Raw genomic sequence first — 14962 nt, forward strand, 5'->3', positions numbered from 1 at the left:
ACTTGGCCTGTTTGCTGCTTACTGCACTCACCTCAATTCACCTTACTTTTACATTTACATTAATTCATTTGGTCAATGCTTTTTCTCCAAAGCGATGTACATCTCATAGAAAATACGTGTGCATTACATTACAAGGAAAAGAGACGTAGATGCAGACGTGTCATTAAGTGCAGTTATTTCTTTCCACCATATGAACCAATGTACATCACACGAGTAGTTGCATAAAACTTTTCCACAAACTTTTCACAAAGCACTTGTTATTAGGTTGCTTATAAGGGGTGTTCTGACCGATTTGCACTATAGCATTCAGTTAGTCATATTTATGTGCCGGCTCAAATAATGTGTCCACCTTATATAGTGTCTGACTACCTCTAGGGTATTATATACTGTATGGTCAGCGACCATGTATGTTGATGAATTGTATTGCAAAGTTATGGTACTCTACGGTATTAATTGCAGTGTAATACAGTAACATCAGCACAGTAATAAGTAAAATATTATGGTTGTAATAATTAAGATTTTCTTACAGAATGTCCGTACAGTTACATTGGTCTGACTTGGCAAGTTCTTACCTCCTATGGTCTAGTACAGTATTAATGAGTCCTTATTTTTTGACATGGCTCAATCGCAGAAGGGAGTGCGTGTCCTAATATCACACAGGGCTGTCTGTGTCTGGCCCTGCTGTCCGTCCGGTCTGCCCAATCTCCAGCCTGGAGTGGCCAGCTCAGAGCTCTGTGAAGCCTGGAGCCTCCAGCCACGTTATCAGTGATGGCATTCCCTGGCTGGCCTGCGCCTGAATTTACTACTTCACTAGAGCGTAAAAAAAAAAACAGCAAATTAAACGGTGGTGCAGAGGCCAGCAGGAGATGGGTATCTCCATATTGGACTTAGGGCCCTGTGTGCCAAAGCCTGCATTTGAAATTGTGTCACCGTGGACCATGGCTTTTGGCTCTGATGGAACAGAATGCGCAGGTTTTATTTTTCGAGGCTCTAAAGTAACTCAGTTCATTTTTGTGTTTTATGTCATTACTGTTTGAGATACACACATTTGCCTCCGAGATGATTGCACAGTCACACCACTACGATCCGGGACATTCCCAAAACGTGTTGCTTGACTCTTTATCTCTCATTGTAGGTGGGTTCATGTGGTCTGTGCTCTGTACGTTCCTGGGGTGGCATTTGGAGACATCGATAAACTGCGTCCAGTGACCCTCACTGAGATGAACTACTCAAAATATGGAGCCAAGGTAAGTGTCCCTCTCGTCATTTGCATCGACCTAACCCCACCTCGCCCCAGGGCCAGAACTCCCTCCATTTATAAATCGTCCCTCACATGCATTTTTGAATCTCTATGCTCCTGGATTTGGATTTTCATTTTATTTCTATTTTTAGCACATGCATTTCTTTAAAGTAACACCAAGTTCAGGGTAAACAATGTCGCATTTCACAACAGGCAAAGAGCTTGAGATACAGGCACGTGATTATAGGAGTACAGTTAATTTGTCTGATATAAGTAGTTGCCTGTAGAAACGACTCTGACGATAAATAAAATGCTGTTAAGTAAAATGGTCATGACAGGAGGTGTGATGCATGCTGAAGCTGTGAGATTGGAGAAAAGCAGTTCCAAAAGAGATGGTTTGTGAGAGCCTCTTTGAACGCTGGTATTCAGCAGTTCTGAGACGGAGGGCGCTTGTTCATCACCACATAAGGGCCCAAATTAACCTACAGAATTTTAATTTTAGAGCCCATTTGATGGGGCTACTTAAGTTCCATTTCCAGAACAGTACCTCTTTACGTATGAGGGACAAAGGTGAGTTTTATTAACGTGATTTGTAATTTGAGATATTGCACGCTTAATTGGTTAATACACAACCTATGCAAAGAAACCTTGCATTGCTGAGGCATTTTGAGTTTGTTCATATAGAGCTTTAATCTCCAGAATTCTTAGTGGGACTTTGTACTGAGGCTACAGAGGTATTTTTTTTCTTAGTAATCATTATTTTGTGTCTTGTATCATTGAAATATGTATAAAATGTACTTTCATTCTAGTTCCAAAACTTTGGGGAAAACTGCCATTGGTTTTTATCTGTCAGATGTTTTGGTTTTTAAAAAAAAATTAGGGGCATTTTTCAAAAAATAAATTACCTCAAATTATTTTTGGATGCACTAAATCAAAGCAAAGACAGTTGTGCACAAAGACATTTAAAGTCATTTAATTAAACTGAGAAATTTTGAGAAGCACTTCAGATAATTTTTTATGGTCACTCATATTGCCCCGTCCAAGACAAATCAGTTTTTAAAATGAGTTAAATTTTAAAACCAGAAGCACTGGAGCGAAAAATGTATCTAGCTCAGAAAACATTTGGTTCCCAAAATTTGGATATCACGCCTGCCCTTGCAGAATGTTTTCCCCCCCCCCCCCACTACTTAATGTTCTAAAACACTTGAACTTTGTTTCTTACAACCTTGTATGCAATGGGTGTACCAGGTATGAATGACCTTGAATGACCTTGGCAGTCCATATGTTGGCAGCTGTCGAATGATCTGCATTACAGGTGCTGGCAGGTGTCACGCTGTTCGTGTGTGAGCTCTTAAAGGCTTCTCTCCTCGCAGGAATGCAGCTTATGCGAGGATACACGCTTTGCCCGGACAGGCGTGTGCATCAGCTGCGACGCAGGCATGTGCCGCTCCTACTTCCATGTGACATGCGCACAGCGAGAGGGCCTGCTGTCGGAGGCGGCTGCAGAGGAGGTGAGAGCGACAAAGTAGTACCTGGTCAGGCTGCAGGAGTGCCAGGAGTTTAAAAAAAAAAGACAACTTTTGTGGCCAGCTGTCACTCTGTGTAGTGAGTCTGTATCTGCAGTGAAGCAAGCCAAAGCGACGCGAAGGCCTTCGTTATCAGTAATAAAGTCCTGTCACCCAGACCACAGCCACACTCGGCTGGGCTGGTCAACTCAAACATACCAGCCCATAAATCCTAGGGATGACCCCCCCCATTCTCCAGGGTGCGCTTTCCTGTCCCCAGGCCCATGTCACACATTGGGTATGGATTACAGCGTACACATGGCTCAGCTTTTCTGCTTTATTTCAGCATGTTGGACAGGGGACTCGACAATTCTCTCTGTGCAAAGTGAACTGAAGTTGTTTGAAGTTCCACTGCTGTTTATTTGAATTTTCACCGCAGGTGGCAGCGTCGTTTTTGAGACGCTGTTGTAACCTGGAGGTTGCAGGTTCAAAGCTAAGATAGCAGCAACCTTGAGCAAGATATTTAACCTGAATAGCTTCGATGAAATATCTCCCATCTCTCTAAAATGGGTGCAGTTTTAAGTTGCTTTGGGTAAAAGTGGATAAAAATGGTGGCTGAGATCCAAAGTAATAGTAATAACTTTAAATGGTGGAATGTAGAACAGTCCTCTTCTTTTTTTTTTTTTTGGGCCACTTAAAATTTACTTTGAGAAACAACATAATAATGTTGTATTCTTTACAGAATGTATGTTCTCTATATATAACCTAAGATACTTTTTGTAAATGGGTAAAATTGTCGGTTTCTTCAAATAAGTGTTCGTTAAGCAACAGCAGTAATGATGATAATAATAACCTTCCACATTGCTCACCCACTCAGATGAATTATTAGGGCTTGTAAGAGTGAACTTTATTCCATTTAGGGCACTCAGTGGCTCAGCATTCAGAGTAGTGGATCTGTCTGTGTTCTGACGGTGGTCTCAATACAAGTACTTGGTATACAGGCAGAAAGGTGACACATGCAGCACATTTTTCCTGGCTTTTACTCCATGAAATATGTTATGTACCTGCCTTAATGGGCTTTTTGACACGCGGCAGCTCCATGTTCAGAGCCACTGGGTCGTGGTGAGAATGAGGGTTCTCCACAGACAGCTGATGTGACTTGAACCCTCTGGAAGAGCTGGTCCCGGTTTAGCGCCCCAGAGTGTTCACACTTGGCTTGTCATGTGCGTTGTGTCTTCCTGCCATATAAAGGTAGCAAGCGCTGCGATAACAACTCCAGAAAGTGGCTGCTCATTCCAATCCGTTTAATCCAGCAGGCTGTGACCGGGGTCTCTATCTGCAGGCGCAACCGCTGATGGTGACCGTTGAGGCACCTTAAGCCTATGCCGTTTGGAGGAGCCAGAAGGCGGAAAAAGGGCATCATCCAGGATGTCTGCTGTCTGAAAGTTGTTCTCCGATGTTGTGAATTTGTTGTAGAGGCCTCAGTAATGGTCTGTTAATCTCTGTGTAGTTTAGTTTTATTGTTTAAATGTCCTACGTCTAAGAACACAAGATAATATTTCAGTCTTGTCAGAGTTTTTTTTTCTTTCTTTCTTTAAACCAACTGCCTCCCAAAGGCATGGTAGCGAGGTTGCTTGGTATATGTTTTGTGTTTCATCTATTTATACCAAAGTTTTGCCAGTTGAAACCAAGACTTATCTATCCATTAGACACCTATATGCCAGATTTAGTTACTGATTTCATTTTAGACATACCCGATGATGTAGATTAATTAAACGATGAAAACAGTTGTACTTTTAATTGCTGCAGATTGGTGTGGAGCAGGCACGGTGGTTTAAGAGCACTTTGTGTTTGTTTCTTACCAGGACATAGCGGATCCTTTTTTCGCCTACTGCAAGCAGCACGCGGATCGTTTCGACAGGAAATGGAAGAGGAAGAACTACTTGGCACTGCAGTCGTACTGCAAGATGTCGCTGCAGGAGAGGGAGAAGCAGTTAACACTGGAGGCACAGGTGTGGCCTCGACCCAGGTCATGTGGCTGTCCCATGCTTTACTTGTCATCCAAATGAGGAATCCTGTCCAGGTTGTTGACTCTAGGTTAATGCAGTCACAATTTATTTTTTTACCGTGTCATCCGCCACCAGGCTCGTATCACAACCCGACTACAGCAGTACCGAGCGAAGGCAGAGCTGTCTCGGAACACGCGGCCGCAGGCATGGGTTCCGCGTGAGAAGCTGCCGCGCCCGCTCACCTCTAGTGCATCGGCCATCCGCAAGCTGATGCGCAAGGCAGAGCTCATGGGCATCAGTACGGATATCTTCCCCGTAGACACATCAGACACGAGCGCCAGCGTGGACGGCCGCCGCAAACACAAGCAGCCTGCCCTCACAGCCGATTTCGTCAACTACTACCTGGGTACGGCAGCCAGCGAAGGAGAACTTGCATCTATGTGACAGATATACTTACAAAATATCAAACGTTGCTCCTGAGAATTGCACGTGGTATTGGCACTGCAACATGTTTACTGCGCTGGTTGCCTTCTCTACTCAACCTAATGTGAATGGGTCTGTCTCCCTCTGACCCCCTTCTGCACCCTCCACTCAGAGAGGAACATGCGCATGATCCAGATACAAAACAACATCCTGGAACAGAAGAGCTTGAAAGACAAGCTGGAGAGTGAGCAGGAAAAGCTGCATGTCGAGTATAACAAGGTATGACCTGCAGCGCTTCCACCTCTTAGACTATGCTCCTGTTCTTTTCTTAGTGTATTTGGCGCTTGTTTTCAGATAGCACACTTTGCTCTTTAGTCTTGTTTCTAGCAAACACAACAACGTGAAGGAGATTAATCTTTCCAAAAACGTCTGGATTTTTGCTGTGGGGAAATAAGCTGAGAGCCGTCAAAGCGCCTGCCTGTCGTTAACCTCCCGTCACGTGGCGTTGGAAGCCTTGCAGCTGTACACACTTTCTGTGGATCACGCGACTCCTGAACCAGGGTGTCCGCGAAGCTGTTCCGTCAGCCTTGACGGAGGCACAATAAAATGGGAGCGAAAGTCAGAGAAGTTAATGTCGCGTTCAGTCTTTTTCTGTATGTATTAAGTGTTATTAATGGAGTGTGTGTTGCTAATTGCATCGCTTCAGTTGCTTTTACATGACACTCGCCTTGGAGAGAGGCTCAGGGTTTGGTGGAGGGGTAGGAGATGAACTACCGAAACAAAAATGTCTCATTATAGACAAAGCTGCAGACATGTTTCCTTTTTATTCCAAATTAGGAAAACTATTTTCTTTTTCTTTGACATTGTTGGTAAAACCATTTGTTTTTCTCAACTGTTATTAGGGGAGTCAGTACATACTATGTAGTATATGGAAGATTTGTAGATGTCTTTCTGCTTTTTGAAAGTGGGTTTGAAAATACCTGATGACAGTTCTGATGTGCTGAAGTTTTTCCTACAGCGACAGGGGAATGAAGCCATTTTCTATTGCACTCAAGCGCAGGCCAGTACCTGAATGAACCCACAGCCAGGTGATTTTACTCTGCTTCAGGCAGCTGTCTTTCTCCAGCAGGTTCACATACCCTGTCACAAAGCCTTGTGCTGGGCTCAGTTGGACATGCAGCGAAAACATGTCGACATGATGAGCTGTATCACATCATTTGTTTCCTTGTATCATCCACAGCTTCAAGGTAGAGACGGGTGAACATCTGGAATTTAGAGTCCTGCAGTCTAAATCAACTTAGATTGTTATCGTGTTCACCTAAAAGGGTTTGCATGGCTGTAGGAGTCTGTGTGTGTCTGTGTATGTGTGTCTGTGTTTGTGAGTGCACGTGTCATGAAAGTGTATGAGGCTGTCCTGCTACGTTATCTTATCTGCGGCACCGTGCCGTGTTATCTCCTCTCCAGCTCTGCGAGTCGCTAGAGGAGCTGCAGAATATCAATGGGGCACTGAGGAGCGAGGGCCAGGCCGTGTGGACCCTCTTGGGCAGCATCCTGGGCCAGGTACGTCTCCCCCCGCTTTGCCCCCGCACCGGGCTGAGGGAGGGAAAGAGGGAATGGGGGAAATCAATTTGTATTTCTGTGCTGCAACCAGAGCAATGATACGTGATTGAAAGGAATCCAGATTGTGGTCAACAGACCGGGGGGGTTGTGGTGCCGCTTTAATTCTGTTGTTGCAATGGCTATCTTGTTTGTGGAAAAAATCCTTTCATTTGCGCCAACTGATTGACCTGTCATTTGCCATGAAGCTAGACTGGACTCCAAAGTTAAGCACCTGTCCCACTTGCTGCCTTTCGCCATGGCAACCATCTTGCAGAGCTGTGTTGGCGAAGGGGTCACGACCGTGTGATGAGTCTGACATGTATAGCAGTGGGAGTCTTTGTTAGCCGCTTCTTGCCTTGCCAAGTAAAATGTCGTGTTATGTCATAGTGCATTACCATATTTTACTGTTCCCGTGTAAATCACATGTCAGAGCTTCCATTTGTGTCCGGTAACAGGTGGTTCATGTTAATCTGCAGGTTGTCCCCCATTAACTGGTTATAAAATCATACGGAATGTGGAAAATGGACATAATGAAGTTACTTACGCCATTATTTCTTTGTGGGAAACAATTCTAATTTGTCACAAGTTCACCCAAAATCACCCTAAATAATGTTTAATGTTACAAGGAAAAGGCTGTGTAACAAACTGAAATAGAGTGAATAACAGTAACTATTAATATACTGCCCCCGCATGTTTTTTTTTTTTTTTATTAAATGTGGGTTTACCTTTTTGCTGTCTGCTGTTGGAAAATAATGTTCTCAAATTATACTTTTATACACGATTTCAATCCCCACTCAGTTTGTATTGAGTCTGTACTTTCTCCTCATGTTCACAGAACCTTCCCCCCTACAGTCCAAAGACATGTTTGTCACCTTTGCAGTGGCAGCCTGAGCGCATTTCTTCACATGGATTAATAACATAGCATGATTTTTATTTACATATACAAGTCAGCAGTTACAAAGCATATTTCCTTTAGGGCTGCCGCCTCACATGGTGGCGGTGTATATCGGGAAAACATTAAAGTACATTTCAGTAAATCTCACTAAGGGCAGGATCAATGCAATCGGAGCACTGCCACTTCCACTTTTGTCAGATAAAAAAAAAAAACAAGGCAGGTCTTTCCACAACACCAAGCGGGGCCACTGAGATACACCAGCCCATTAGGCAGCAGCTCACTGGCTGAGAATACTCATATTCGTCTCACCGATTGGCTGTGGTTCCATCTCTGCCACTGCTGTCACATCCGCAGACCCCAAAGAACATCGCTGTACTTGTGTCGTATTGTGAAATGTTCTCGTATTGTGTAACTCATTTTATAGCAGAAGGGCCATCGTGAGGTGAAATAAACATTGTGATTCCATCATAAAGTTTACCATGCTTGTGCTGTCACGTTGATAGAGCAGCACCATGATGTCAGGGAGGTTGTCAACAGTTTGTCAGGATTGTGCCATTGAGCTATTTTGAGTTGAACGCTGTTGTGCACACATGCCACTTTTCATCCTAAGAATGAGTCTATGTAAGGGTTGATGAAGGTGAAGGTAGGGGGTTAAAGGTGTGAAGTGCATTGAGGTGAGAAGACAGCAGTGGTGTGGCGCCAGGCTGGAGCGATCGCAGTAACCCCCCCCCCAACCAGCTTGAGCCTTCCCAGTACCTGACAGGATCGTAAATGGAGAGAAGGTGTGCGCCGGGGGGTGAACGCTGAGCTGGAGAAGCTGTTGGTGGCAGTGGGGCAAAGTGAGGCACACCTGCTAGTGTGAGGAGGATGCATGAGGACAGAGGTAGACAGACATGTAGAATTGGAAGGAAGAGAAACCAGCTCAGAACTTGAGCGATGATGAAACACTTAATATTATTGCCACACTACGTTATGCCGCATGTTCATGTTTGTGTTTCGGATCCAGTTTTTTTCTGCTCTACAGATGTTCCCTTGCTGCCAAGATGTAAACTTTTAATCATCGCAATTGTCACAGGATAAGGGCATCTGCACAACCAATAAATAACGGAAGGTAGAGGCGAGGGAGTTGTCAGATGGAAGATGCCACACGGTTTTTTCCTCAGTGACTCCAATAAATTGTATAATTATCAATGTGCAATGTTTAAGCAGCAACATCAGTCACAACATTGTGTGCTTTTGTGTCTCCTATTTCATATATTTCATCTCCTGCCAGTAGACGGCAGGTTATATTATTGACAATATTAGCAGATGCCAGTCTCCTCAAGTTATTCAGTGCATCTCTGCAAGAGTTTTAAGTCTTTTTTTTATAGCATTGTTCTGTGTGGAATTGCTGTAAAATATTTCCATTGATAAACAAACATGTTCTTTGTTCATGCCACGTTTCTTCTCATGTATATTATGCTTTTTTGGAACATGAAGACAAATTGTAGTATTCAGTGTTTACAGGCCAAACAGTCACATTCTCTCCCTTCTCTTACTCAGCTTGAGGACGACATGTCTTTTAGGTTTTGATTGAATTTACTCATTGCAGTTGTTCTGTTCACTCTCTGTTGTCGCATGCTACCATCCTGGGTGGAACATTGGCGATCGAGTCACCTTCCGTCCCGTCAAAACACTTGAATCTTAGCAGCTCCAAGGAGAGGCCTGAAGTTATTCCCCAATGAGATAATTAACCCAGGGATCACCCATGTGTTGGCAGTTGAGAAGCACTATTGTTCAACCTCAGTGTTTTTAGCAATTCTCCGGAATGAAGGTGTTAGATGTTGACGCAATGAAGCCGAGTCTCTGAATTCTCTTTGAATGCTGCCCATTATTTGGACCTTTAAAAGCTGAGAGAAATGTGTTCAGGCTGTAGCAGTTTCTATTAACATTAACAGCAGCAGTGGATCCTCTCCTTCCAACATTTCCCTTCCTACCCTCACAGAAGCTAAGTCTGCCAGCTGTCCTGAAAGCCCCCAAGGAGAGGAAGCCCAGCAAGAAAGAGGGAGGTCCTCCTGGGAAGGCATCCAGTCTCCCTGCCATCCTGTACAGGTAGACCCCATCCACCATACTTCCACAAGATGCTTTTGGATGATTAAATATCTGAAAGGCTTAATCAGCAGTTTTTGGATACAAACTAAGCATTTTTTTTTTATGGATACAGAGTTGCTATAATGCCCAGCATTAAAGACTGGAATGTCAAAATCTGAAATCTGGCAAAGTTTATTTCTTGGCCCATCACTCAGTGGGTAAACGCTATGTGAGTTATCAGTCAGTTAGTCCTCACCCCCTGTTTCTCTGCAGCTGTGGGATCTGCAAGAAGAACCAGGACCAACACCTCCTCTTGCTCTGCGATACCTGCAAGCTTTACTATCACCTTGGCTGCCTGGACCCTCCACTCTCCCGTATGCCTAAGAAGACCAAGAACAGCTACTGGTGAGGCCAAGGGTGGGAAGAGGCTGAGCAATTCATCTCTCTCAGCTGATAATGATGTGGTCATTCCAAGGGCCAGTGTGCCACTCTCATGCATGTCAAATGTGTATCCAAAGAAAAAATTGTTTGACTTGGTTATCCAACCGCAGCTACTGAGACTGACCTACAGCTCATTGTTTGTGTTTATGTCCTTGTTTCCATGACTATCACCTGTTGAGGTGGAACTTTAAACTTTTGTTGCTTACTAGTAAACTGAAAAAGTGTGGTAAGAGCAGGGTGTGTGTGTGTGTGTGTGTGTGTGTGTGTGTGTGTGTGTGTGTGTGTGTGTGTGTGTGTGTGTGTGCGCGCGCGCGTGTATGTGTGTCTGTAAGGATGCATATTTGTTTGTTTTTCCTGAGCAAGGCCTGTGCGTTTGACAGCGATTGGAGCAACTCATTTAATCCATGAGTAGGAATCCATGATGAAGTTCCACTTTGCTGGGTAGGAATGAGAAAATAATTTGAAAGATAAAAGTGTGCAAGGGCGAGTCAAAACTAATTAGAGAGTTCTGCATGCTGGGTAATCCAGGTGATGGCAAAGTTGAGGCCGGTTCACGCCTCCTGAGGTGCGCCCTATCTCTTTTACCGTCAGACTTCTTCGTCCCACATGTTGCGGGGTTCTTTCATGTAGCGGATGAATCAGTCCAGGGTTATTTACGTCTTTGACATTTGTAAACCCCCGATTAGCCCAAACTCAGCACTGAGCATTTCTCTGAGCTTTGCATTCACCCTGTGGTCAGCTGTCGAGGGGGATGGTGTCTCTGTCTGAATAAAGATGGTTCGTAATAGATTTAAATACAGTACGGAGGTAAATTTCAGCTTGGAGATTACAAGCCAGGTACCTGTGATTCATACTGTTGCTCTGAAAGGGGGTTCCTTGTTCGAAAGAAACCTGGAAATTGTGCACTGCTGTCTTTTCTTTCCCCCTCCTTTATGCGAATATCACAAAGAGATGTCAAGGAGGAAGGCAGTGTGATAGTCTCTGAAGAGTGTAGGATGTTCACAGGCTTTTTGGAATTGTGTCTTCGGGTGTGCTGATTTACTCAACCTTTTTTTTTTTAATTCTGTCCTGGAAAAATAGATGTTAAAGAAGTTGACAATACTGATGAAATGGCATAATATGTTGAAATAAATTGATAGAGAATTACAGTATAGTACATAAAGAAATATTGGCTGTTTTGTCTTAGTTTCTGTGTGAGATCTCGCTTATAAAAGAACAGCAAGCAGCTACTGTATGTCACTGAAAACGCAGTACAGGCAACTCATCTGTTTGTTTGTGTCTAAAACTCATGGAAAGATACCTCAGGGCCTGTGCCTCTCCTGCAAAATATTCACTGAAATTGAAATCAATAAAAGTTGATTGAAAATAACAGGAATCAAAGAAACAATCCCAGAATCTCTTCTCTATGACTCTACCCCCTTAGGCAGTGCTCTGAATGCGACCAGGCCAGCAGCGATGAGGCTGACATCGCCATGGAAACGTTACCGGATGGCACCAAGAGATCCAGGCGGCAGATCAAGGGACCAATCAAATTTATCCCGCAGGACATGTCGCCCGAGCCCAAAAAAATCCAAGTGAGAAACACGGTAATTGTTGGTGTCTAGTTACATGTTGGCTGGTCTCCTATTTATTATGATCCGGAGTACATTTTTCGTCTGTACTGGACATTCTTCGTCTGTACTGGACATTCTTGTGTAGTTAGTGGTTTCTTCACATAACCATTGACTCCTGGTGGCATTTCAGTGAGACAGGTACCTTTTCTGTACTCTTACTACATGCCAGTATACATGTTACACTGCAGCACATACCCTTTCCTGCTCTACACTGCATTCACTCATCTCCATGACTGATCCATCAGACTACTCATTAAGTCGTCATCATTTCTTCCTTTTTCACTTTTCAGTAATTGAACTTTGATGTTGTTTGAACTAGGGTAGTATAGTTATTTTTCTTCCCATTTAGCCAAGACTGTTAAAATATTGTCAAACATTGTCCTATTATAATATTATGTTTAGAATGAACACCATTCTTATACACAGGTACAGAAGCATCTTGTGCGGTATCTGGCAAGCTGCTTAAAAAGTAGTGTATTTGCTTTGGTTGGCATTCTTCTCCTCACCAGCATGTCTTCCTGTGCCTGGTGTGGATTCTCTGGTTTATTGCCGTGTCGCCTGTGGCACTCCCGCCATCCTGTGTGCTCCGTGCCTTTGTGTAGCGCTTCCTCCCTGTGGCGAGAGGACTACAGCCAGCTGCATGGCTCCTCGCTGCCCCTCTTCTCCCCCTTATCTCCATCCTCCATGCCCAGATTCTCTCGATAGCCGCCCCCTTTTCCCAGCTCCCGTTAAAGAAGACAAAGGAGGCCAATCTCTGGGAAAATCTAGCCAGCGCTTTTTCCTTTGTCTTTTTCTCCCTTTTGTTTTTAAACTCTGTCGATAGCCTCTTTTTTCCCCCATCTCCACCCGCTAGAGGCTGAACAAGAGAGCCTTTGGAAACTGCAGAAGCTTCATCCGAACAGCCATTGAAAGAACCACACACCATTTTTTTTGTTAAATACCCTTGTGGTCTGCAGTTTCTCTCCACAGAGCCACGGAATGATGCTCGTCGTCCTTTCAAATGAGCAGATAGAGGAGTGTTCTCAGTGGTCAGAGTCACTCTTCTTCCTCTCCCCAGCTTTGCCATCCTCCGACAGTGAAAAGAAAAGGAGCGCTTGTATGTGGAGAAAGGAGACATGGCGCTATCACAATGTGCCGTGCACCTTTCTCTCCCCACACCAAACTTGCTAAAGCACGGTGGGGAATGGGAAGATCAAACAGCACTGATTTCCTGCTCCAGCCACGTTTATGTCCGGTGGTAGAACACAGGTGCAGAGTTTATCTTCATACACAAGGCATGCTTAATGTTCTAAGTCTCCACAGCAGTGTTTCTACTCAGAGCCTCGTCTGGGTTTATGGGGATCAGCTGATCTCTTCCCGCTGGTCCCGAGCGGCCCCCCCACCCCCAAAACACGTCATATAATTTGCTCTGTTTCAGGTTCGTTTGATAGCCTTTGTAGCGTCGCTGTCAGCATTGGATTACCGTTGATCTCCTGCCCTGCCTTAATAGATGACCTTAATGGAGTCTGCTGTAATAGATAAATAATGAGATGTATTTGCGCCTTTGTTTGGTGCTGCCGGTGCTAGTGACGTGGCAGCATCGGAGGGCCAAGCTGGCACCGGTCTCCTCACATCGAGCATTTATAATGCTAAGCGCTCCGTCTGCCATGTGACACCATGCCAAAGGCGACAGATGGAATTGTTTCCCCAATCTGTTTAAATATGTCGTCCATTTTTCTTCCTCTTTTAAAGAGCGCTCAGTACCCCTGTCCACTCAAATTTAAGAGTGAGATTTGTGCTTTTTTTTTTTTTTTTTTTTTTTTTTTAATTAATCTATCTTTTGTCGTTTATTTATCTTTCTAATCATATGGATGAATGCGCTGGTGTAGAAAGTGCTAACTGTGTGTGAAAATTACTGGGAGGAAATGTGTTTTATTGGAGGCTGGTAAAAAGTAACTTTGGAGTTGCAAAGAGGCTTCTGGTCCCAGTTGTGTCAGTAAATAGAGGTGCTGCTGTACTGGGAAATTAGCCTTTGATTCTGGCCGAAACAGCAAAGTTCCCGACAAGCTGGAGGGCTGCCTCGCAAACTGTCCATCTGATTACACTGCAGACCTTTTGAGTGCAGCGGTACGTCACTCCAAATGGAACATTAACATGATTATAGTTCAAGAAGTGGTTATACGACATTAACAGCACTGGTTACCATACAAAGGTAATTTTTTTTTCATCGCAGACAAATCAGGAGTACTGATTTACATTTGTAATGTCACTGGACAAGCAGTTTTTTTTTAGTAATGGGTGGATTTGTGTGAGTCTTCCAGTGTGGGTTTTATTTTTTTTATTTATTTTTTTTTTTTTTTTTTTTTAAAGCTTTGACTGAAGCATACCCAGAACAAAACCAATGAATAAATCTGTGATATGTAGGTTTAACTGATTGCGACATAGTGCTTGAAACAGCACCCTCTTCAGTGGGCAGGCAAGCAAAGCAGAGCGCCTCTTCTTCCTGGGACAGATGTCCTCGGTGTCTACATTTTGAGGTTGTTCGGCCTCCAGTGGTCACCATGCCATAGGCTTTCCTCCCCTGTACAAAAGTCAGAGGTGTGTGGATTGAGGAGTTTCCCTGCTTGTTATGAACAATTGTTCATCTTCTAGATATGCCTATATTCTATGTCCATGAATATTAATGGTTCCAACTGAAGGGTAACACTTTCATCCCAATTTTTTCAGCGTACTCGAGGCCAGAAGCGGAAGCGTGTTTCCCTGTGCGAGGAAGAAAAGATGGAGGTAGGTTCGCAGTGGCCTCAGCCCAGCACTTCCAGTGCTCCCTTTATAGCCAGCAAACCCTAACCACTTTTGCTTCTGCAGGACCCAGCCCCGCGAGAGCGCCGCCAACGCCAAACAACCACACAGAAAAAACCAAAAGCGGACGACACCAGGACCGAGTGCGTGACCTGCAAGGGCCCAGGCGGCAATGACAACTTAGTGAGGTATGTGTGTGTTTGCATGCGCGTGGGTGTGTGTCTGCCAGTGCACATCCGCACCTATGTGTGTTCTCAGTGAGACACACCCGTCCCCTTGATGATTAAAGTTCAGTCTTCATTAGGAGATGGTCGCTCTGTGTCCACTTACTGAGACAGCCCAGCATTCGCTCAATGGGTTCTCTTTATTGAACTGCCACACACATTTTC

General features: G+C 44.3%; 1 protein-coding gene across 3 annotated transcripts in view; it reads left to right on the forward strand.

The window, feature by feature from the left end:
* phf14 (PHD finger protein 14) overlaps positions 1–14962 on the forward strand; it is a 54642-nt gene that overhangs the window by 16240 nt on the left and 23440 nt on the right. For 2 of the 3 annotated variants that reach the window (XM_018754429.2, XM_018754431.2), the window contains exons 6-16: positions 1136–1247; positions 2614–2751; positions 4611–4757; positions 4890–5160; positions 5350–5456; positions 6642–6737; positions 9656–9762; positions 10015–10146; positions 11606–11768; positions 14502–14558; positions 14640–14761. In XM_018754429.2, the coding sequence (XP_018609945.1) occupies positions 1136–1247; positions 2614–2751; positions 4611–4757; positions 4890–5160; positions 5350–5456; positions 6642–6737; positions 9656–9762; positions 10015–10146; positions 11606–11768; positions 14502–14558; positions 14640–14761 (1452 nt within the window). The remainder of the gene's footprint in view (positions 1–1135; positions 1248–2613; positions 2752–4610; positions 4758–4889; positions 5161–5349; positions 5457–6641; positions 6738–9655; positions 9763–10014; positions 10147–11605; positions 11769–14501; positions 14559–14639; positions 14762–14962) is intronic. The other variant, XM_018754430.2, reaches the window with a different exon arrangement.

The sequence above is a fragment of the Scleropages formosus genome, chromosome 23 (genome assembly GCF_900964775.1).
Source record: "Scleropages formosus chromosome 23, fSclFor1.1, whole genome shotgun sequence".
Classification (NCBI taxonomy): domain Eukaryota; kingdom Metazoa; phylum Chordata; class Actinopteri; order Osteoglossiformes; family Osteoglossidae; genus Scleropages; species Scleropages formosus.